We start from the raw sequence: 23,272 nt of genomic DNA, 5'->3' as shown, positions 1-23,272 counted from the left end.
TGCATCCAGCCCGCCCACTATCTGTGACTGGTCCACGGAGGTCCGGGTCTGCTCCAGTGCGAGGATGAAAGAGCTCACCACGTCTGCCAGGACTCCTCCGGTTCCTGCTTTCCTGATGAATCATGAGGAAAGCAGGAACCGGAGGAGTCCCAGCAGATGCCTTGAGCTCTTTCATTCTCACACTGGAGTGGACCCCGACCTCCTACTGAGAGCAGACCAGCACAGAAACCAGGCAAACACTCCAGCGCAGTAACTGTGGTGCACCGTGTTGCCGTAAAGCAAACAATTAGGGGTCTGTAGAGTGGGTCTGGGTGTTTAGGTCAGGCCAGGGTCTGGGTCTTTACAGTATTGGGTAGAACTGAGTTAATTATATTAGTCCAGCCCTCTAAAACCATCCCAATTTCTCATGCGGCCCCATGGCAAAATTATTGCCCACCCCTGCTCTGAGTAGTTTACAGAGTCGGCATATTGCTCCCAACAATCTTTTGTTTTGTGTTTGTGAATCAAATATGTGTTATTTTAGTCAGCAGTTCTTAAAAAGCATTCTTTAGGGACAAACACCCCCCCCCCATAATTACTCAGTTATGCATCAAGATACTTCAGTATATTAACATTTTAGCCTCAGTAGGTTAACCAAAGAAAATAGAATTCATTTATTGGATTTATATCTCATGTTTCCTTCGAAGTGCATATATTGGCTCTCTCTTCTAATTTTCCCTTACAACAGTGTACGTTGGACTGTGAGAACAATTAGCCGAAGGTCTGCAGTGAGCGTTCAGAATTGACATGAATGTGGGTCTCCAGAGTGCTAGTCCTACATCTTAACCAGTTCACACTGGTTGTCCCTTAATATTCTAGGTCTGTGTTTCTCAATCTTGCCAAATTGAAGATGCATGGATTTAAACTCCCAGAATTCCCTAGCCAGCAGATTTATTTATTTTTTAGGGGTGGTAAATTCTAGAAATCCTGTATGGAGAATTCTGACAATTAAAGCTTGCACATCTTCAAGTTTCCAAGGTTGAGGAACTCTTTTTATATATCAGTCTTATCAGGGGTGGGTTCTAACTTACCTCGCCCACCAGTTCACTTCCTCCTGCACCGTGGGGTAAATATTGTACTGTATTGCCTTCTTTCTTTCTTTCTTTCTTCTTCTTTCTTTCTTTCTTTCTTTCTTTCTTTCTCTCTCTCTGTCTTTCTATCTTCATGCACAGTATAGGTGCCTGTATGTGTACATGTGTATATATTAGTTTATGTAAAGAAAAGAGTCTCAAATGTGTTTCTTCAAGACAAGGTTAAGCATTTGCGTCAGAGCCAAATGGAAATGTTGGCTCCATCAGTTAAAAGTTCAGACAACGTGCAGTATTTCCAGTAAAACTGCAGGCGTGGCTACATGGTAATGGGGGAGTAAAGGAGGGGAGGCAGGAACCGAAGCAGGAAGTGTGCATATGCAGTGCCCAAAACCAAGATTTTGCACATGCGCAACAGCCAAAAACAAGATGGCAGCATCCACAGACTGGCACTGACAACCATCTCTGTGATGTCATCACGGGTTTACTAATGGTTCTAAAGAACGAGTTAGAACTGATGGGAACCCACCTGTGTCTTGCCCTATCTGGCACCCAACTAGGTATGGTTGGGATTGCAGTTCCTTGAATTATTGGCTCGTGTCACCTTTGTCTAAGGGCTCTGGAAACTGGAAGGAGAGGATCTATCTATCTATCTATCTATCTATCTATCTATCTATCTATCTATCTATCTATCTATCTATCTATCTATCTATCTATCTATTATCTTTTATTTGGATTTATCTGCTGCCCAACTCCAATAGGATTCTTATACAATAGGATTGTACAAGATCAGATCATGCGATCTAAGTCAAATAAAAAGGAAGTAAATGTAAAAAAACTTTGCCACATGGTGGCAGTCAGTATCTTTAACAGAATAATAAACTCTAGGCAGATGTATCGTTTAGAAGGTCATAAGGATAAGAGCAAGAAAAAATAGACAGCGTTTATTTCATCTTCCTAGTTTATATTTTATTGATTTATTTTTCATGTTAGACACCAGTTGGCAAGTAGTCTAAACAGAACATTAAATAGTATTAAAAATTGTGTTTGAGATATGGTTATAAGCTATAGATCTCAGCTGATTTAGAATTGCTAATCTGAAAATTGCAATAGTTAATATAAGACACAGCCATTTTAACAGACTAATTAGTCAAGCAATCTCTTTCAATTACATTCACAAAATTCTGTGATTCTTAATTTCATATGCAGTGTAAATGGGATGTCATAGAATACAATTCTATGTATGCTTACTCATAAATCCCATTCTTTTCACTGGTACTTTATAGTCTTTAAAATATTTCTCTAAAATTGCCATAATTAAAACTTCACTTTTGCTGTCAATGGAGCTGTGCTGATTCTTCCACAATTTGAGTTCAATATATTAGCTATGCTGACAATTCACATAATTTTACCAGAGCCGAATTTGGGTTGATTTCTATGTTAGGTATCTTAATTTTCAAACAAACATTTGAAGAGAAGAGAACTTAACAGCAACTGAAAAACTATGATTTTGCCAGCCTATTTTAATTTTGAAAAATATAGTTTGAAGCAATTCTAGATTGCTCTATGTTGAGTCTGAACCAGGGGTGGGTTCCAACTTACCTCATTGCTGGTTCACTTCCTCCCACTCTGCGCATGTGCAGTGCAAAAAACTCTGGGGGGGGGGAAACAACGACCATGGACGATAACAAAATGGCGACGCAGGCACAATGACAGAAACTAAATATAAAGATGGTGGCACCCACAGACTGGTACCAACCGATCTGGTTGGGTGACATCATCGTGACATCACCAGTAGGTCGCTACTGGTTCGAGCAAGCTGGTCTGAACTGGGAGGAACTCAGCCCTGGTTTGAACCCAAAGGCCTGTATGATTTATGGGTCTGTTTCTATTTTACCTTGAAGCCCCTCATTTATTATTCTTATTATTCTTATTATTCTTATTCTTATTCTTATTATTAATTAGATTTGTATGCCGCCCCTCTCCGTAGACTCAAGGCGGCTTAATCCCAAAGGCATAAGATAGAAGGGTTTTTAAAAAATATGTCCTACCTCAACAAAATGTTCTATCTTTGCTAAGCATCTATACAACCTTCAAATATTGATCAAACTATGGAACTATTGTTTAAGTTGTTATCGAGTGTAACAGGAGTCATATGCAGTGACATAGTAGGATGTCGTCAGTCAGTTGTTGGCACATTCGTAGGAGGAATTTCAACTCACTTATATTTCCCTTCCAGACTTAATCAATTGGAATCAGGTTTTTCCTGAATCTGTGGGGAGCCCCCAGCTAATATAGTCAGTCTCTGTTGTTGTTTTTTCATAGATTTGGTGGGTGGTCTGGGTGGATGAATGGGAATCAAGATGGCAGCTTTGATCTCATGGTTGCATCCTATCATATTAACATAATTGAATGTATTTGACTCATAAGTCTTGACTTCAAGGCTTATAAATCGAAGTCAAGTCAATATCTCGACTTTTCTTTATCATCCCATCCCTGCAGATACTCCAAATTGTTATTAATCATATAATTTTGAATTATTTCTTTCTTTCTTTCTTTATTGGATTTGTATGCCGCCCCTCTCCGTAGACTCGGGGCGGTTAACAACAGTAATAGAAACAGCATATAACAATCCAATATTAAAGCAGTTAAAAACCCTTATTATAAAACCAAACATACATACAGAGATACCATGCATAAAATTGTAAAGGCCTAGGGGGGAAAAGTATCTCAGTTCCCCCATGCCTGGCGGCAGAGGTGGGTTTTAAGAAGCTTATGAAAGGCAAGGAGGGTGGGGGCAATTCTAATCTCCGGGGGGAGTTGGTTCCAGAGGGCCGGGGCTGCCACAGAGAAGGCTCTTCTCCTGGGTCCCGCCAAGCAACATTGTTTAGTTGACGGGACCCGGAGAAGACCCACTCTGTGGGACCTAACTCTTAATTCCACTCTTTTTATCTCTTTTTATGTGTACAGTGAAATCCATTTCAGCTCCTCTAGCACAACCACCTCAGAGATCCAAGAAGCACCTACAGGAGATCACGGGCGAAGGGCTCGGCAACAACAGTTCTTACTGATGCTGGCACGGGGAGCTCTTTCTGAAACCCACCGGGTACCATGTAACATTTCAGTACTTACACGTTTTTAAAAAATGTTTTTGAATATCTTCCAATCTAGCTATTTAAACTTGCATCTTTCCAATGAGGTTGGTGTAAGCTGGTTATAGCACACAAATGGAAGAGCCGCTCCGAGTCCTAATAATAAAAAAAAATTATTATTATTATTATTATTATTATTATTATTATTATTATTTATAATTAATTTTTCACTAAACCTCAGCTATTATACCATATTTTATGCTGACAAAAAGAGTTTTTAAATTTGATTCAATGGATTTTTTCTTAAAGGAGCAAAAGAGTTTAAAAAAACAACTTTGTCCTGAGAAATGTTCTTGTATGTATGTATGTGTATTAGAGGAGGATTCCTAACCAGTTCTTTAGAACCATTAATAAAGTAGTGATGATGTTCATGGAGCCAGTTCTGTTGCCATTGTTCCATGGGTGTTGCCATCTTGGATTTTGCTTCTGCGTATGTACATCAGCTAGAATTAGCTCCCTCCAGAGATTCGCATTGCCCCCACCCTCCTCGCCTTTTGCAAGAGTCTTAAGACCAACCTATGTTGCCAGGCCATGGGGCAGCTAGACTATGCACCCCCCCCCAACCATTAAATGTTATGTGTGGGTGTGACTGAGTTAATTGACTGCTTTTTAATGTACAGTGGTCCCTCGATCATCGCGAGGGTTCCGTTCCAGGACCCCAAGCGATGATCGATTTTTCGCGAAGTAGCAGTGCGGAAGTAAAAACACCATCTGCGCATGCGCAGATGGTGTTTTTACTTCCACCGCCCTTCGCCCGCCCACCCTGTTGCTCGCGCCTGGGGTTTCCCCGCGCGCGTGCCGCCCGCCCGCCCACGCTGTTGCTGGGGCCGCTTCCCAGCTGGGAAGCGGAGCTGGGATGTCCCCAAGCGCGCGCGCATTGCTGGGGCCGCTTCCCAGCTGGGAAGCGGAGCTGGGGTTTCCCCAAGCGCGCGCGCACCGCCCGCCCACGCCGTTGCTGGGGCCGCTTCCCAGCTGGGAAGCGGAGCTGGGGTTTCCCCAAGTGCGCGCGCACCGCCCGCCTGCCCACGCCGTTGCTGGGGCCGCTTCCCAGCTGGGAAGCGGAGCTGGGGTGTCCCCGCGCATGCCGCCCGCCCGCCCACTCCGTTGCTCGCGCCGCCGTACCGGGGCAAGAGGGGGAAGACCCAGGGAAGCCGCCCAGCAGCTTATCTGCCCGGCGGGAAACTCCACCATCTACGCATGCGTGGCCATAGAAAAAAGGCACGCATGCGCAGATGGTGGAGTTTACTTCCGGGTTGAAAACTAGCGATATAGCCCTTTCGCGATGCTCGAGGACGCGAAACTCGAGGGTTCACTGTAGTGGGATCTTAGTTGATAGTTTTAACTAATTAGATTTGTATACATATTGTTTTTGTATTTATCCTGTGAGCCGCCCCGAGTCTTCAGAGAAGGGCGGTATAATAACTGAGGCCTTATTCAAACATGAAGGTTTAATCGAATCAACGTGCCAGCAGAGGCAGGTACAGGCTTACAGATAAAATCAATACACAGGCTTTTATACAGCTAGCTGCCTGAGGCAGCCACCAATCAAAACAGAGGAACTTTCCTGCTTACAATGTAACTGGGGCATACGCGCCCAATCAGCACCCTGGATAGGGACCAGCGAACGCGGCTCTAGCAGCCGGCTGTTACTATGCGGACACTTCACTCCTATCCCTTTGGTTAATTGCAAACATAGTCTTTTAAGTATGATGGCCTTCGGCAAATTCTTTCAGAGCGCCGAGGCTCAACGGAGCGCATTAAACTGGGCTCTGTGCCCGGTACCTTTTGGCCTATGTCAGGAGCCGGGACATCCTCCGCCCCCTGGCCGCCAGGTGCGGCTGGCTCCCCGGAATTCCTGGCTGCTGTAGGCAGTCCCAGGAAACTCTCACCGGGTTGATCGACGGCCACCGGTTCTCCACTGCTAACACCTTTGTCCAGCCGGATCTGATCTAGGTGCCTCCGCCAAATTCGTCCATCCCTTAATTCCACCTCGAATGAGCGGGGCCCCAGCTCCCTGCTCGCTGTTCCTCTCTCCCATATCTTTCCCCCGCAATAGGCACGGGCAAACACCGCGTCTCCCACTTTTATCCCTCTTTCCATAGGTTCTGGCCACTGGACAGCTAATGTATACCCCGGGTGCAGCCTATCGAGGATAATTCTTAACTTGCGACCCATCAAGAGTTCCGCCGGAGTCCTACCTGTAGCCACGCAGGGGGTGGAGTGTTGTGCCAATAGCAAATCTGCCAACTTCTCTTTCCATGAAGTCTGGGGCATCTTTTTAAGAGATTCCTTTACTGAACAAACTGCACGTTCCGTCTGACCATTACTGGCGGATGCCAAGGCGAGGTCAAAGCATGCCTGATGCCCGCAGCCACTAAGAATGACTCAAAGAGAACAGATGTGAACTGCGGGCCGTTGTCAGAAACTAATAGATCCGGGAATCCATGCGTGGCGAAAAGGGCCATTAGGGAGTCAATAATTGCCTGAGACTGAGTGGACTTCAAATGGGCAACCTCCACCCATTTGGAAAAGGCATCTACGGCTATCAAAAAGGTTTGCCCCATGAAGGGGCCAGCCAAATCTATATGTAAGCGCGTCCAGGGCCCCGATGGCGGCTCCCACGCCAGAGGTTCAGCACGAGGAGGAAAAGGCCTACTCTCTTGGCACACAGCGCAGTCTGACACCCGCTGTTCCACTTCCTTATCCATACCTGGCCACCATACATAATCCCGTGCCAGACCCTTCATCCTCACTATGCCAGGGTGACCCTTGTGTAAGAGAGCCAATACCTGGTTGCGCAGCTTACCTGGTATCACTACTCTTCCCCCCCTCAGAAGGGTTCCCTTCTCAACGGAGAACTCACTCCGACAGCGAAAAAACGGAACGAAAATTTCTGCAGGAGCAGAAACTGGCCATCCCCTCAGGACCCATTGTCTTACCTGGACTAAAATCCAATCCCTCCCCGTCTCCCTGGCCACATCAGGAGCAGCCAACACCAAGGGTCCCTCTGACAAAGCTAAAACGGAGCAAGCGGGAGCGGGGTCTGATAACAATTCGGCTAGGGGGCATCTGCTGAGGGCGTCTGCATGTGCAATGTGGCGACCAGGCTTGTAGATCAATGTATAGTTATAATTAGCCAGAAAAACTATCCACCGCGAGATACGCTGGGACAAAACTATGGGACTCTGGCGGTTACCTGCTAACAACCCCAATAATGGCTGGTGATCGGTCACTAACTCAAATTGTCTGCCGTACAAGTACTCATGGAAACGGCGGACTCCAGCTATCAGTGCCAACGCCTCCTTATCAATATGCCCATAATTCCTTTCCGCCTTGGCCAGGGTTCGGGAAAAGAACGCTAAAGGGGTTTCAGATCCGTTGGGCAACCGGTGGCTAAGGACTGCTCCCACCCCGTATTGGGAAGCATTGCATGTGAGGATTAACGGCAAACTAGGGGAATATTGGGCCAGGACATTATTAGAGGTGAGTATTCTCTTAACTGCCCCAAACGCGGCTTCCTCCCTCTCACCCCAGTGCCAGGTAGATCGTTTGTCGAGCAGCCGGTGTAACGGTTCGGCCACCGATGCCTTATGCGGAATAAAAATCGCATAAAAATTCAGAAGCCCCAAAAAGGCCTGAAGCTCAGCTTTTGACTGGGGTCTGGGGGCATCCCAGATTGCCCTCGTCTTCTCCGGGGTGGGGTGGATTCCCTTCCCATCCACCCTGAATCCCAGAAAGTCAACCTCTGGTACCCCAAAGACATATTTTTGCGATTTTAGTTTCAAACCGCATCCTGAAACTTAGTCAAAACTTTCTTAACCCTCACCAGTAATTCTTCTTCGGAACTCCCCGACACCAGGATGTCGTCTAAATAGGGCACAGTTCCCTCTCCCAGCCCATATAATAGACGTTCCATCAACCCCTGAAAAATCCCTGGGGCAATGGAGACCCCGAATTGTAATAGATGGCATTTAAACACCCCCCTATGGGTAATGATTGACTGGGCCTCCGCAGTAATGGGGTCGACAGGGAGCTGCTGGTATGCTTGAGAAAGGTCAAGCTTGGCAAAAACTCTACCATTCCCGAGGGTGTGGAGTAACTGCTGCACCACGGGCAGCAGATATGAATGGTGGGCCAGTGCCTTATTCACAGAACACTTATAGTCCCCGCATAATCTAATGCCCCCATCCCCTTTAAAAGCAATGACCAGCGGGGTCTCCCAAGCCGCTTGGTCAACTGGTTCCAAGACTCCCTGAGCAATCAGCCGGTCCAGTTCAGCATCCACCTTCGGCCTGAGGGGAATCAGAACCCGGCGAGCCTTCAACCGCACAGCTGGTACTTGGGGGTTAAGGCTAAAAGAAATTGGGGTCCCTGTGTAACATCCCAAATTGTTATCAAAAACTGAGGGAAATTCCTTAGCCAATTTGTCAAATGCAGAACCTCCCTTAACTGCATTAACCCCAGAGACAGACAGACCCATAGACTTAAACCAATCTAGCCCTAAAAGGTTTGAAAACGGCCCATCTACCACGATTAGAGGCAATTTGCCCACAAAAGTCTTAAATCTGACTGGAAATCTACCCTCTCCCAGGACCGGAATCGGAGTTCCTTGATAGTCCCTTAAAGTCAAGTTGCATGGCAGCAGGCGACCCTTACTAAGTCTAGGGAAACACCGCTTCAGGGTGGCCCAGGAAACCAAGGAATGCGCAGAGCCGGTGTCCACCTGCATGGAACACAAAGCTTCCCCGAGGCGAACTGCCACTGAAATCTTCTCCGTTGAGTCAGACGTCTCCCTGACATAAGTGGTTGCCGGACGCGGACAGCTGTAGACGGCGTTACACTCCTCCCTCTGGTTCGAGGAAAATTTCCTTTGCCAACGGGGATTGAAACTTTGGGACTCCCTCTGATCCCTCGACGTGGCAGGTGGAGATCTGCGGAAATGGCAGACCCATGCAATGTGGCCTCTGGTGCCACAACGCCGGCAAGCCGCGTCCCTGAAGGGGCAATTCGACCTAAAATGGTTACCCCCGCATCCCTGGCACGGCGACAAAGGGGGACGGGGACGGGCGGCAGGTGGATCATGACTCCGGTTAGCCCCCAGCCGGCAAACTTCTTCCTCCTCAGCCTCACAGTTATCTTCCTTTTCTACAGGGGCTTTCGGTTTGTCAGGCAATACAGGCCCCTTGGTAGTGGCATTCACGGTGCTGTCCATGGCAGCCAAAGACTGTGTTGACAGCTCAAAAGCACGAGCCTCTGCCAGAGCTGCCTGAAATGTCAAATCCTGGGTGGCTAAAAGGCGCCGCTTCAGGCGACCATCCCTCACCCCAAAAACTAGCCTGTCAAGTAAATAGTCATTTAGATCTGAGAACTCACAATATAAAGCCGCTCGGCAGAGAGCGGCTACAAAGTCATTAATTGATTCCCCTTCAGCCTGGTTCCTTTGGTAAAACTTGTATCTTCATGCACAACGGAAAGGGGCCGGGGCATAATGGTCCTGCAAGGTTGACAGAAAATCCTGCCACGGGACATCATGTATTGAGACCGGGGCAAATAAGGCCCTAGCCGTCTCAAACATCTCGGGTCCACAGAACCCGAGAAAATAAGACCTTTTCCGGTCCCCAGAAATCTCAGTATAGCCGTTGGATATTAAAAAGCAGTCAAAACGGGCGACATAAGAGTCCCACGTCTCCCCTTGTGGATCGAAAGGGGGAAAAGTAAGTTGCACAGACATTCTCACTTACTGTTACTATATAAAACACAGAACTCCGTAATGAGAGGCTTGAATCCTCGTCGCCAGTATAATAACTGAGGCCTTATTCAAACATGAAGGTTTAATCGAATCAACGTGCCAGCTGAGGCAGGTACAGGCTTGCAAATAAAATCAATACACAGGCTTTTATACAGCTAGCTGCCTGAGGCAGCCACCAATCAAAACAGAGGAACTTTCCCGCTTACAATGTAACTGGGGCATACGCGCCCAATCAGCACCCTGGATAGGGACCAGCGAATGCAGCTCTAGCAGCCGGCTGTTACTATGCGGACATAGAAGTCTAATAAATAAATAAATACAGTGATACCTCATCTTACAAACGCCTCGTCATACAAACTTTTCGAGATACAAACCCGGGGTTTAAGATTTTTTTGCCTCTTCTTACAAACTATTTTCACCTTACAAACCCACCGCCGCCACTGGGATGACCCGCCTCTGGACTTCCGTTGCCAGCGAAGCACCCATTTTTGTACTGCTGGGATTCCCCTGCAGCATTGCAAAAACACAGAAGTCCAGAGATGGGGTTTCCTATGGAGGGGAACCTCAAGGGAATCCCAGCAGCGCAAAAACGGGTGCTTTGGCTGGCAAAAGGGGTGAATTTTGGGCTTGCATGCATTAATCGCTTTTCCATTGATTCCTATGGGAAACATTGTTTCGTCTTACAAACTATTCACCTTAAGAACCTTGTCCCGGAACCAATTAAGTTTGTAAGACAAGGTATCACTGTATTAGTAATATTGATATTGATAATAATAATAATAATAATAATAATAATAATAATAATAAGAAGAAGAAGAAGAAGAAGAAGCAGCAGCTATTTTTTAATATAGCTTATATCAAGCTGTATTAGCTATATATATGAAGCGGGAGGATGTGCAAAACCTGCAGCAAAATGATCCACAACCCACCCAATATGTGTGTGTTCCGTGTGTGTGTGTTTTCCCGTGTGTGTCCTTGTGTGTCCGGGTATGTGTGTGTATGTAGAATATGAATCTCCCCTAAGTAAATGCGGTCTCTACATGATTGCCTGAACAAACCTGAACAAATTTTCAAACCTGACCTAATGCCTCTTAACCACCACATCAAACAACCACTGGTTCTAAATAAAATAATAAATATACTTTCCCCAGTATTTCCAAATCTAATGCCATTTGTGTTCAAATTACAGTGGTACCTCTACCTAAGAACGCCCCTACTTAAGAACTTTTCTAGATAAAAACCGGGGTGTTCAAGATTTTTTGCCTCTTCTTAAGAACCATTTTCTACTTAAGAACCCGAGCCCGGAAAAATTTCCCAGGAAATTTGAGAGTGGCATGAAGGCCCGGCCAGTTTCCTGCCATTCCCCTTGGGTTTCTCTGGTGCAGTATATCGGAGGCAGCCTCGCGCCGGGCATATGAGAGGCGCATGCTCTAACTCACCGCCTTAGAGTCCCTCTTTTTTTTTTTAAGCCTTAAAATTTTGGATTTTTTAAATTCCCTTTACCTCACCTTCGACAGAGACTGTCCTCCTCCTCTTCTTCCTCCTCCTCCTCCCACCTAAATTCTGAGCTTTCATTTCTTTCCTAATGGGTTTGCATGCATTATTTGCTTTTACATTGATTCCTATGGGAAAAATTGCTTCTACTTACAAACTTTTCTGCTTAAGAACCTGTTGACGGAATGAATTAAGTTCTTAAGTAGAGGTACCACTGTATAGGCAACACTTAAATGTCACACAAAGAGCAATCTTGGGGGACTTAAGTTGTTTTGTTCTGGTGCATTTCAACTGATAGTCTTATAAGGGCAGTAAGAAATTAGGCAAGGCTGAATATAATCAAGTTTATATTAAAAAAAACCCTGTACAAAAATATTGACTATGATCATTGTTTGATTATATCCACTGAAAAAGAAATAACTCTCAAATTGTATCAAAACCCTATTTTTATACAAAGCAGTGCTATGAAAATGATATACAATTCTTTTATTTTTAATTTCATGTTGAAAGCATTTTAGTGAAGACCTTGAAGATTCTTCATGCTCATCAGCTCAAAGAAAAATTAATACACAATTTTACAAATTTATTGTATTTCCTGGCAAATGGATAAAAATCTGGTACGATCGACTCACCTTGCTGGCATTGCTGGACAGGTAAGTTTCACACTGAGACATAACATTCACTGAAAGGTTGTACTTGTAGTGTTAATTCATAAACTGTTTTCTTGTTTCTTGTGTTATTTTATTTTAAAATCTCTTCTCTTAATGGACATTAATCAGTATGAATTTCAGATTTGTAAATGTGTGTGTTTGATACACATGCTTAGTATCAAAGTGAAAACTAATAGCTGTCCTCCTTCAAATATATATATATACAATATGACAACAGCCTTTTCTTACATTTGGACCTACCCTACTTGTAAGTAAAACCAAGGAGATATTGGAATCTTAATAGCAATAGCTTTATAGTGCTTTTACAGCCCTCTCTAAGTGGTTTCCAGAATCAGCATATCGCCCCCAACAATCTGGGTCCTCATTTTACCCACCTCAGAAAGATGGAAGTCTAAATCAACCTTGAGCCGGTGGTGAGATTTGAACTGCCGAACTATGGCTAGCAGTTAGCTGAAGTAGCCTACAGTGCTGCATCTAACCACTTCTCCACCCTGGCTTTTGGAATGCAAATGGAAGACCTAAATCAGGGTCCTAAACTCCAGCAATCTTGACAGTGCAGTATACTTCTTTTTAGTCTCCTCCGATAGATGCCTTTCTCTTCAAAATCAAGCTCAAAAAATAGGAAAGGAGAAGAAAATACCTGTTGTGTCTCTTAACCTTGGCATCTTGAAGATGAATGGACTTCAACTCCCAGAATTCTCTAGCCCCAGCATATTACAAATCTAGAGCTGACTGGGGAATTCTGGGAGTTGAAGTCCATCCATCTTCAAGTTGCCAGGCTGAGAAACATTAGTCTAAGGAAAGAAATTGACAAATCGAATTAAACATAAAAATATATATTTCTGTTTTGTATTGTTAAAAGCTTGATGTAGTCAGAGCTCTGGTTATCCTTTATAACCCAACTTTTAAAGAGTCCTCTTACTTGAAAGAATTCACATTGATATGAAGATGCAGGTTTGTGAATCCTAAATCACGGTCCATGCGTTTCTATATTTTCTAAGCCAGTGTTTTTCAACCAGTGTGCCGTGGCACACTAGTGTGCCGCGAGACATGGTCAGGTGTGCCGCGAAGAAGTAAGCTCAGGTTCCGGTCTCGCAACTTTTTGCTGAGAGAGAGAGTGAGAAAAAAAGAGAGAAAGAAAGAGAGTGAGAGAGAAAGAAAGAAAGAGAGAGAGAGAGTGAGAGAGAGAGAAATCAAGAGAGAGAGAGAGAGAGAGTGAGAGAGAAATCAAGAGAGAGAAAGAAAAGAGAAAGAGAGAGAAAGCAAGAGTGAGAGAAAAAGCAAGAGAGAGAGAGAGAAAAGGAGAGGAAGGGAGAGAGAGAGAGAGAGAAATGAGCAAAAAGGGGAGGAAAAAAGAGAAATGAGAAAATGATTGAGACAGAGAATGAAAGGAAAGAGAGAGAAACAAAAGAGAGAGAGAGAAATGACTCTTGATTTAAAGCATATGATAAAAAGCACCCAAAGAATAAGAGAAAAAACCCAGCCCTCACCTGTTTTTGGAAATGGTTCAAGAGTGTGTATACACACACACACACACACAAGGGTGGGGAGAAGACAGGGGTGGAAAAAGAGAGGAGAGTGTCTTAGGGTGTCATTTTGTGTCATTTTGGTTGGTGGTGTGCCCCAGGATTTTGTAAATGTAAAAAATGTGCCGCAGCTCAAAAAAGGTTGAAAATCACTGTTCTAAGCAACCATGGAAATAGAAAGGCGGATCTGTTAAATTACATGTTGGATATTAGATGATGCATTTTAGTTGTCCTCTCATTTGTATTCTATCTGTAACCTTAGAAATGAATTCCTAACATTAGGAGAGATATGAGATTGAGTGTATTTTCGATGGCTGCATATAGATTAGGGCGTCTGATCTCTGAAGAGCAGTTACCAACAAAACCTATTTCTTTCGTTGCTAGTTATTAATGTGTTTCTAATCCAGTTTTTTATTTATTGAATTGATTTACAACCATTTTTATGCCATCAATTGTCAAGACACTGAATAGATGATAGATAGATAGATAGATAGATAGATAGATGGATGGATGGATGGATGGATGGATGGATGGATGGATGGATGGATGGAGGGAGGAATGATAAAATTTTGGTTTTCACTGTTGACCCCTTTGTATTTCTTTGTATCATTTTTACTAAATTGCACTTTTTAAATGTTTAAGTTTACGTACTGATTTTGTAACAGAAAAATTGTCAGTAAGCCCATTTATTAAGTAATCTGTTTCAGAGATACATATTTTTAATCTCTGCAAAGAAAATAAGCATTTTTTTTTACCTTTTGTAAAAATATTTTTCTTACCAGTAAGACTATACAGAGAATGCCATGAATACCAGGTAAAGTTGACCCCTGTAGAACCATGAGGCCTTCATAGGGACATCTTGGAAAAATGAAGTACATTTATGATAAATTGATATGACTTCAATTTATAAGCCTATATAGAAATGGTACATTTATTATTCTGCTTTTGAAAATATATCAATCTTTTATTTTTACAGGACAGAAAATGTCAAGGAAAATGTTTTGGCAGTTCTTCTAGTAATCCTTGTTTCTTTTCTGGGCTTTCTAATCATGAACCAAGGTTTTTGTAAAGACATTTGGATACTCCTGTTCTGTCTTATCATGGCAAGCTGTCAATACTCTCTCTTAAAGGTAATACCTGACACCCTGGATATAAATTGTTTCAACTTCTACCTTCAAAATGACATTATAAGGCATTGCACACCAGAACAACTAGACAAAATGACAGTTTCCACTCCGCCCCATGCCATCGCTTTGCTAAACAACAAATTCCCACAACACTGTCAAACTATTTACTAAGACTGTATTACTATTATTCTTCTCATCATCTCTATTGCCTATTACCTATTTCCTTTTCTTCTTATGACTTTTATTTATTTATTTGTTTGTTGTTTGTTTGTTTATTTATTTATTAGATTTGTATGCCGCCCCTCTCCGTAGACTCTATAACCTTATTGCTTGTATCTTTACTATTTATATTATTTTATTTAGTTTCCTAGTATGATTTATGTTGATTGCTTATTTAGTATCTTATGACTATCACTAAGTGTTGTATCCCATGACGAATGTATTTATGATGACTGTGATCATGATTTATCATATCTTTTATATACACTGAGGCTTTATTCACCAAAGACAAATTCCTTTTTCTAATTTAATATTTTTATTGATTTTTTCAAATATAAACACACACACGACATAAAACAGATGCTTTGTGATTAGTGCCCACCCAAAGACAAATTCCTGTGTGTCCAATCACACTTGGCCGATAAAGAATTCTCTTCTCTTCTCTGCTCTTCTCTGCTCTGCTCTGCTCTGCTATGCTATGCTATGCTATGCCATGCTATGCCATGTCATTTATTGCCTAAGGAGGTTGCTAGACAAGAAGATCTCCAAGATCCCTTCCAACTTTGTTATTCAATTCTATATTGTCTAAATGTATTACTTTCATCATATATTTTATTTTTTTGGTTTTACTGTCAACTACTTAGCTATGTATTAGCACAGGAAGCTGTACATAGAGAGAAAGCAAGACAGTAAGATAAATAGATGAGAAATCCATTGTTTTTATTTGAGATTCTGTGATAACAAAACCAATAGCTAACATGATGAATCTTGTTTTTATTTTCAGAGTGTTCAGCCTGACCCTGCCTCACCTATACATGTAAGTTTCAGTTACCAGATATATCCTTTTATTGTTTATGCTCCCTCTTGGTCAGTTGATGTAGTGAATTGTTGAAAGTTGAAATAAATCCATCTTTCTGGGATGTTATTCAATTTTCCATCTTGGAACCTAACACTTTATTATTAACAATTAATCTGCTCAAACACATTGCTGCCACAGAGTAAACAACAGAGCTGTGCATAGCATTTTAATGAATGCTCTCCTTGCACAGCCTGTTGGTGTGAGTGAAACAACGAGGCAGCTGGGTCTTTGGCCTAATGGCTTCAGTTACTTTCTTAGATCATTACCACATATTCCTTTGCTGCCCATTACTCAGGTTTCTAGAAATGTAAAAAAGTCATTGTTGCACTGTTAATGTACTATGGTAAAAATAATTGTATGATGTTAGTGGCCTTTAATTTAAATATTTATTCTATAAGTTAGTTGACTTTTCCAATTTATACATATATATGGCTTATAAAAGTATATAAATTATATGTAATATAATAACCTAAAATGTGTACCAATGTATATATACACTTTATATGTCATCACACACCAAAACAACTAGACACAAAGACAGATTCCAACCCTTCACCCCACCCTCGGACATCACTCTGCTAAACAACTAATTCCCACAACAATGTCTTATGCCCTAGCTTAGGATATCAAACCATCTGGAAGGGCTGTATTACTATTATCCTTCTCATTTTTTTCTTTTTATCTATTCCTTTAACATCTGATGACTATCACTTTGTTGTTTGTATTTTATGATTTATGACAATTTCATTTTATGATTATGATCATAAAGTATCATTTGTTGCTTGTATGTACACTGAGAGTTTATACATTGGAGACAAATTCCTTATGTGTCCAATCACACTTGGCCAATAAAGAATTCTATTCTTTTAGGCATACATATATGTAATCATAAAACAATTACCAGCCTAATCTAGTTTATATTTAATACAGAAATTGTTATAGGACTATAGGTTTAAATCTTACTTACATTTTAATTATTTTCCCCATCTCTTATTGTAGACATTAATGATATAATAATCTTTTAACGTTTCTTGTAGTGCCACAATCTCATGTCTTCCAAAATACAGAGATACTGGAATACTCTGAATCCTTAGTTTTATAGATATAATATTTTGTGATTATTAGAGTATAAATTTGTTTTATATTGAATCAGACTGCAGAGCGCTGGAGGATTTAATCTAAATACGCCTGTCTATTAAATCATGTCTTTTCTCATCCTTTACCTAAAACACAATGCAGTATTGCATTAATTAGCAATACCGCAAAATTTGAATCCACAGGAAGAGAGTTTAGGCTTCAGTTGTATTGAGGTTGCACAGTCCCAACATTATGATATAATTTATACCATGGTATGAATGTTGCTGTTTTATTTTTGATGCAAAAATATTTGCATTGTTCTTCTGTTTCTGATTATATTGCTCTATGATTTATTATTTACGTCTTGCATTTCAGCTCACAGTGTGCTCTTAGGCTAGCTTCAACAAAAGCACAATACTTTTAAAATTGGATCAGTTCCATAATGAACAGTGGCAGCCTATAAGCAGAAATAGATTTCAGTTTAAGATATATTGAGAGCTATAATTTCCCAGGGCAGGAATATTGAAAATGTCAAAACCCAATTACCATCTAGCTCACAGAACACAAGAATTATAAAGCAGAATTTCTGTTAAACTATGGAAAAGACAGGAAAAAAGTTTAAGCCTCCAAGGCAGTGGTTCTCAACCTGGGGGTCGGGACCCCTTTGGGGGTTGAATGACCGTTTTACAGGGGTCGCCTAAGACCATGGGAAAAGACAAATTTCCCATGTTGTTAGGAAATAAAGCTTCTATTCTGGTGCCTTAGAACATATTTTTACAATCCGACCAATCAGGTGTTTACAGTGGGGGTGTCCCTCTGACCTTCCTGCCAATCAGCTTAAAGCTCTGTTGGGAGAATTGGAGCGAGACTTATGGTTGGGGGTCACCAGAACATAGGGAACTGTATTAAGGCAGTGTTTCCCAACCTTGGCCACTTGAAGATATCTGGACTTCAACTCCCAGAATTCCCCAGCCAGTGAATGCTGGCTGGGGAATTCTGGAAGTTGATGTCCAAATATCTTCAAGTGGCCAAGGTTGGGAAACACTGTATTAAGGGACCACAGCATTAGAAAGGTTGAGAACCACTGCTCTAAGGCTTTTGTTAGTATATGGGCAGTATTCTTAATTATTAGAAAGCAATACATGATTTTAAATAATTCCAGTCCTGGGATACAGTGAAGATCTCATGGTAGGCATGCCACACCATGCCAAATTTCAGCTAAATTTTGAACCAGCTAAGAAGGGATTTTGGTTACCAAAATTTGCCTTGTTCATATATTTTATAAGAGAAAATGGATTTTGAAATCTGAATAGATTGGACTATCATGGTCTACTTGAAAGGTTGCTCTCTAAAATTTAATTTGTACTTCACTCTACTTCTTCGTCATTTCTAGACTAAAGTCTGTTTGGCAAAGGCATTTAATACTTTGCAGATAGTTAACATCAGTCTTGCCCTGGATTTGTGGGAAAAGGTTAAAAGTGATGTGCCGGTGCCTGGAGGCTGTTGGGGCCTGGATGGGTGTCAACAAACTCAAACTCAACCCAGACAAGACGGACTGGCTGTGGGTCTTGCCTCCCAAGGACAATTCCATCTGTCCGTCCATTACACTGGGGGGGGGGGAAATACTGACCCCCTCAGAGAGGGTTTGCAACTTGGGCGTCCTCCTCGATCCACAGCTGACATTGGAACATCATCTTTTGGCTGTGGCGAGGAGGGCGTTTGCCCAGGTCCGCCTGGTGCACCAGTTGCGGCCTTATTTGGACAGGGAGTCATTGCTCCCACTCACTCATGCCCTCATCTCCTCAAGGTTCGATTACTGCAACTCTCTCTACATGGGGCTACCTTTGAAAAGTGTTCGGAAACTTCAGATCGTGCAGAACGCAGCCGCGAGAGCCGTCGTGGGGCTTCCAAGATTCACCCACGTTTCTTCAACACTCCGTGACTTGCATTGGCTGCCGATCAGTTTCCGGTCACAATTCAAAGTGTTGGTCATGACCTTTAAAGCCCTACATGGCATGGGACCAGATTACCTCCGGAACCGCCTGCTACCGCACGAATCCCAGCGACCGATAAGGTCCCACAGAGTTGGCCTTCTCCGGGTCCCGTTGACTAAACAATGTCATTTGGCGGGCCTCAGGGGAAGAGCCTTCTCTGTGGCGGCCCCGGCCCTCTGGAACCAACTCCCCCCGGAGATTAGAACTGCCCCACCCTCCCTGTCTTTCGTAAACTACTCAAGACTCATTTATGCCACCAGGCATGGGGGAGTTAATATATTCCTTCCCCCTAGGCCATTACAAGTTATGCATGGTATGTTTGTGTTTATGTTTGGTTTTATTATAAGGGTTTTTAGTTGTTTTATTAATTGGATTTCTACATGCTGTTTTTATCGTTGTTAGGCGCCCTGAGTCTGCGGAGAGGGGCGGCATACAAATCCAATCAATCAATAAATAAATAAATGCATCAGAATGGTTAGGGGTAGGTGGAATGCTAAACTGGGCTCGCCGCGGCGGCTCGTGAGTGTTTGCGGGGCCAGCGCGATTTTGGTTCTGCACCTGTGGAGATAGCAAAATCACATACAGAGCCGCAGATGCGCTCGTGTTTCGGCATGCGTGGAAACAAAAAAACCTTGCCAAAACGGGTGCACTTGTGGCTCTGTGTATGATTTTGCTATTTCCACAGGTGCAAGCACTTATGAGCAGCAGCGGCAAACCCAATTTAGCGTTCCGGCTAGCAGCCCACCCCTGGTGGTAGGTCAATATATATGTACATATGTAATCTATTTTATTTTACATTTTTATTAAAGTAGGCCTGACAGGCATTTTACTGAATTCCATATTTCACACAATTTCATCAGAACGATCAGTGTGAAGGTTAAAGCTGTTATGTAAACATCTAACATTCTCTGAGGTTCACAGCTGCTGAGCATCATGCCAAAAATCCATTAAAATATAGGACAGGAGAAAAAAGCCTAATTTTAAACCCCTAGTGGGTTATAAAAGGTATTTAAATCTTCTCACTGGTAGCAGGCAATGAACTGGTGTACGATTTCATTCTTGTCAATAGTAAAAATTCTAATCTAGCCAAAACATACTGTATTTGTGAATCTTCTGTTGAGCTGAACTGGGGAACTAATTAAGCCATGCAGAGTTAACAGACCTATAATTCACCACTGAATCCCAGTCAGGGGATTTTGACAAGGGCAACCTGACGCTAATGCAAGGAAACACAATTGCAAGGTAATGATTTTCCTCATCTGTATGGCCTTAAGCATTAAAGTCTAGTTAGGAAGGTAATGGAAGAACTATATTTAATTTCTTTTGTTTGTGTTTTATCATGTGAGAGCCATACACTTTTAAATACAGGCAGATCTCCTGAATGTTAGAAAACAGAGCAGCTATTTCATAATACAAGTAGATTTCATAGTGTCAGACATCAGAGGCTCCTGGGAGAAAATTCACACCCTAGTAGTTTTTCCTTGTTGGCCTTTTGAACTTTCTGGTAATTAGGTCATTTCCACCACTTCCCTCAAGCAGCCAACATCTTCTGACATTGCTAGAGCTGTTAAGAATAATATCATAAGAATCTCCCGAGTTTGGGGAAGTGCAGATGTAGTGAGATGATTTTATTTTCTATCACTACATATGTGATTCTTAGCAGTTAAGATCTTGCTTCTCTAGTCTAGTGGACCTTGGGCCATGGGGTTTTATGAAGCCACTAATAAATGATGTTTATTTTAATGGTTGTATTTCTTGGATGGTTGGTGGATTTTTGATTCTTTTACAGTGTCTTGAATCACTTGATGATTAAACATCCTTACCAGTGATGGGCTGCCAATTTTTTTACTGCCACACTGCGGGTGTTGCTTATTTTGAGGGTGTGGCTTGATGGTCACGTGACCGGGTAGGAGTGGCTTGCCGGCCATGTGACCAGGTGGGAGTGGCTTGATAGTCATGTGACTGGCGGGGGGCTTAAAGGTCATGTGACTGAGTGGGAATGGCTCACCGACCATGATAAGTTTTCAAATAGATGCTTGGACTCATTTAGTTGATTAAGTCACATTATTTGAATAGCTAAAAAAAGGACAAATGGTAGACAGCATTATTTGTTGAGGAGCACAGTAACATTTTAAGGTTTTGTACTGAACCCACAAGGTTCGGTATGATAACAGATTAGGCAAGTAGTTCAATTTTCTTTAATTGCTATAAAAGTTCAGTTCTAGATAATGATTAAAATGATTAAAACGTTTATGGGTAAAAACATACTATTTATTTATTTGTTTGTTTGTTTGTTTGTTTGTTTGTTTGTTCATTCGTTCATTCATTCATTCATTCATTTATTTATTTATTGGATTTGTATGCCACCCCTCTCCGTAGACACGGGGCGGCTAACAATAATGATAAAAAAAACATGTAACAATCCAATTAAAATATTTCCTATTTTAAAAGTAATTAAGGATCATACTAAGATACTAGAGAAGGAAGGACAATAAAAAAATATAAAGTATTCAATAAATAGTACATAAACTTACTAACCCCACTGCCCCCCCCCAATGCGGACAACAGCCCAAAACACTGAACCTACGCTCTAATCAGAATTCACTGTTAAATTTTAATCTTGTTTATTGGATTTCTAGGGTTAAATTCAATAAACAAGATTAAAATTTAATAGTGAATTCTCATCAGAGCGTAGGTTCAGTGTTCTACTAGAGCCTACATTGTATAGATGGCTATCAAAATCTTGATGTAGAGGACTCATTTGGATTTTAAAATAAAATGTATTTCTAACATCTATTTTGTGGGATATGTGATGTGTACGCAAGCACTGAAACTTCTTGAGTTTGTGCACAGTTAGTTATGAATTTGAAATTTTATGTTGATATTAAATATTTTTTCTGTTACCTTTCTTTTCTAGGGCCACAACCAGGTGATAATATACAGCCGGCCTATATATTTTAGCTTGTTGTGTGGCCTTGTTCTATTATTAGATGCAGGATCTAAAACCAGAAATCCCTTCAGTTATACTGTTTATGATCTGAAGATCTCACCTGAATCATTTCAGGTGATCAGGGACCATGTAATAGGTGAGTTACTTGTGCAAAAATACGAAGAATTCTCCAAATATTTTTATTTTGTTAAGTATCCATTTGTGTCTTTCAATCTGCAAATACAGAAGGGGGGAGGGGAGAAAAAATAGATTATTATTTTTTTAAAAAAATCATAATAGGCTTACCAGCCCTGCAAACTAATTATTTCTTAGTGGATGATTATGATGTTTCTGGCATAGCTATCGGAACTCTGTTATTTAAGATAATTAATAGTCATTTCTGCATCACAAAACTTCCTGAAACCAGTATCCAAGGATAAACCCACAAACTGTAGGATATAAAATGTAACCTTGTTGCCAGGCTAGAAGGTGTGTTTGGCTAAACTTTTTACATTTCTGCATCACTTTGGAAGGTAGATCTGAACACAGCACAAACCCCATATGCCATGTCTGTTGCAATTCTAGCTGCTTGTAATATTTGGTCTCATCAGATCAAGACCAACAAGATTAAGAGATTGTGAGGTTCTGTCTAGAAGCTACGCAATAAACTGCCACACTCAATTAAGTTACTTGAAACAAGAGCATTGTATAATAGCTGTTATTAAAGCTCATTATGCTCTAGAGAAATGAGTTCAAGCAGAAGCAGAATTTTTTGTGGCTTGCCTGATCTTTGATACAGTTAATAATAATAATAATAATAATAATAATAATAATAATAATAATAATAATAATTATTATTATTATTATTATTATTATTATGTCAACACAGCAAACGAGATCACTATGCTGGATTTCGTATTTCATCACCAGTTGGGCGCTTCCCAAGCACCTAGGACTGTGTGATGTAGCGGTGAATTATGTTTGCCGATCCCAGTAAAGCGGCCTTTTGCAATTGACAGATGGAGATTTTGTCAATTCCGATGGTTTTCAAATGTCCGCTGAGATCCTTTGGTACTGTGCCCAGCGCGCCAAGTACCACTGGGACCACTTCCACTGGCTTATGCCAGAGTCATTGCTGCTCGATTTTTAGATCTTCGTATTTCAGTAATTTCTCTAGCTGCTTCTCCTCAATTCTGCTGTCTTCTGGGATTGCGATGTCGATGATCCATACTTTCTTTTTCTCCACAATCACTATGTCTGGTGTGTTATGATTCAGAATTCGGTCAGTCGGAAGTCGGAAGTCCCACAGTAGTTTTGCTTGCTCATTTTCGACCACTTTTTCGGGCTTATGATCCCACCAGTTCTTTGCCACTGGTAAATGGTAGTTCCGGCACAAGTTCCAGTGGAT

At 41.8% G+C, this 23,272-nt stretch overlaps 1 protein-coding gene across 1 annotated transcript in view; it reads left to right on the top strand.

Annotated features, from left to right (window-relative positions):
- The window catches only part of PCNX2 (pecanex 2), a 127,107-nt gene that overhangs the window by 18,838 nt on the left and 84,997 nt on the right, over positions 1–23,272 (top strand). Inside the window, 7 exon segments of the mRNA XM_070733968.1 lie at positions 1,264–1,323; positions 3,208–3,227; positions 4,038–4,173; positions 11,973–12,115; positions 14,636–14,789; positions 15,790–15,822; positions 21,853–22,021. Of these exon segments, the coding sequence (XP_070590069.1) occupies positions 1,264–1,323; positions 3,208–3,227; positions 4,038–4,173; positions 11,973–12,115; positions 14,636–14,789; positions 15,790–15,822; positions 21,853–22,021 (715 nt within the window).

This window comes from Erythrolamprus reginae, chromosome 1 (assembly GCF_031021105.1).
Source record: "Erythrolamprus reginae isolate rEryReg1 chromosome 1, rEryReg1.hap1, whole genome shotgun sequence".
NCBI classification, from domain to species: Eukaryota; Metazoa; Chordata; class Lepidosauria; order Squamata; family Dipsadidae; genus Erythrolamprus; species Erythrolamprus reginae.
The sequence above is the reverse complement of the archived record's forward strand: the minus strand, read 5'-3'. Positions and strand labels throughout refer to the sequence as shown.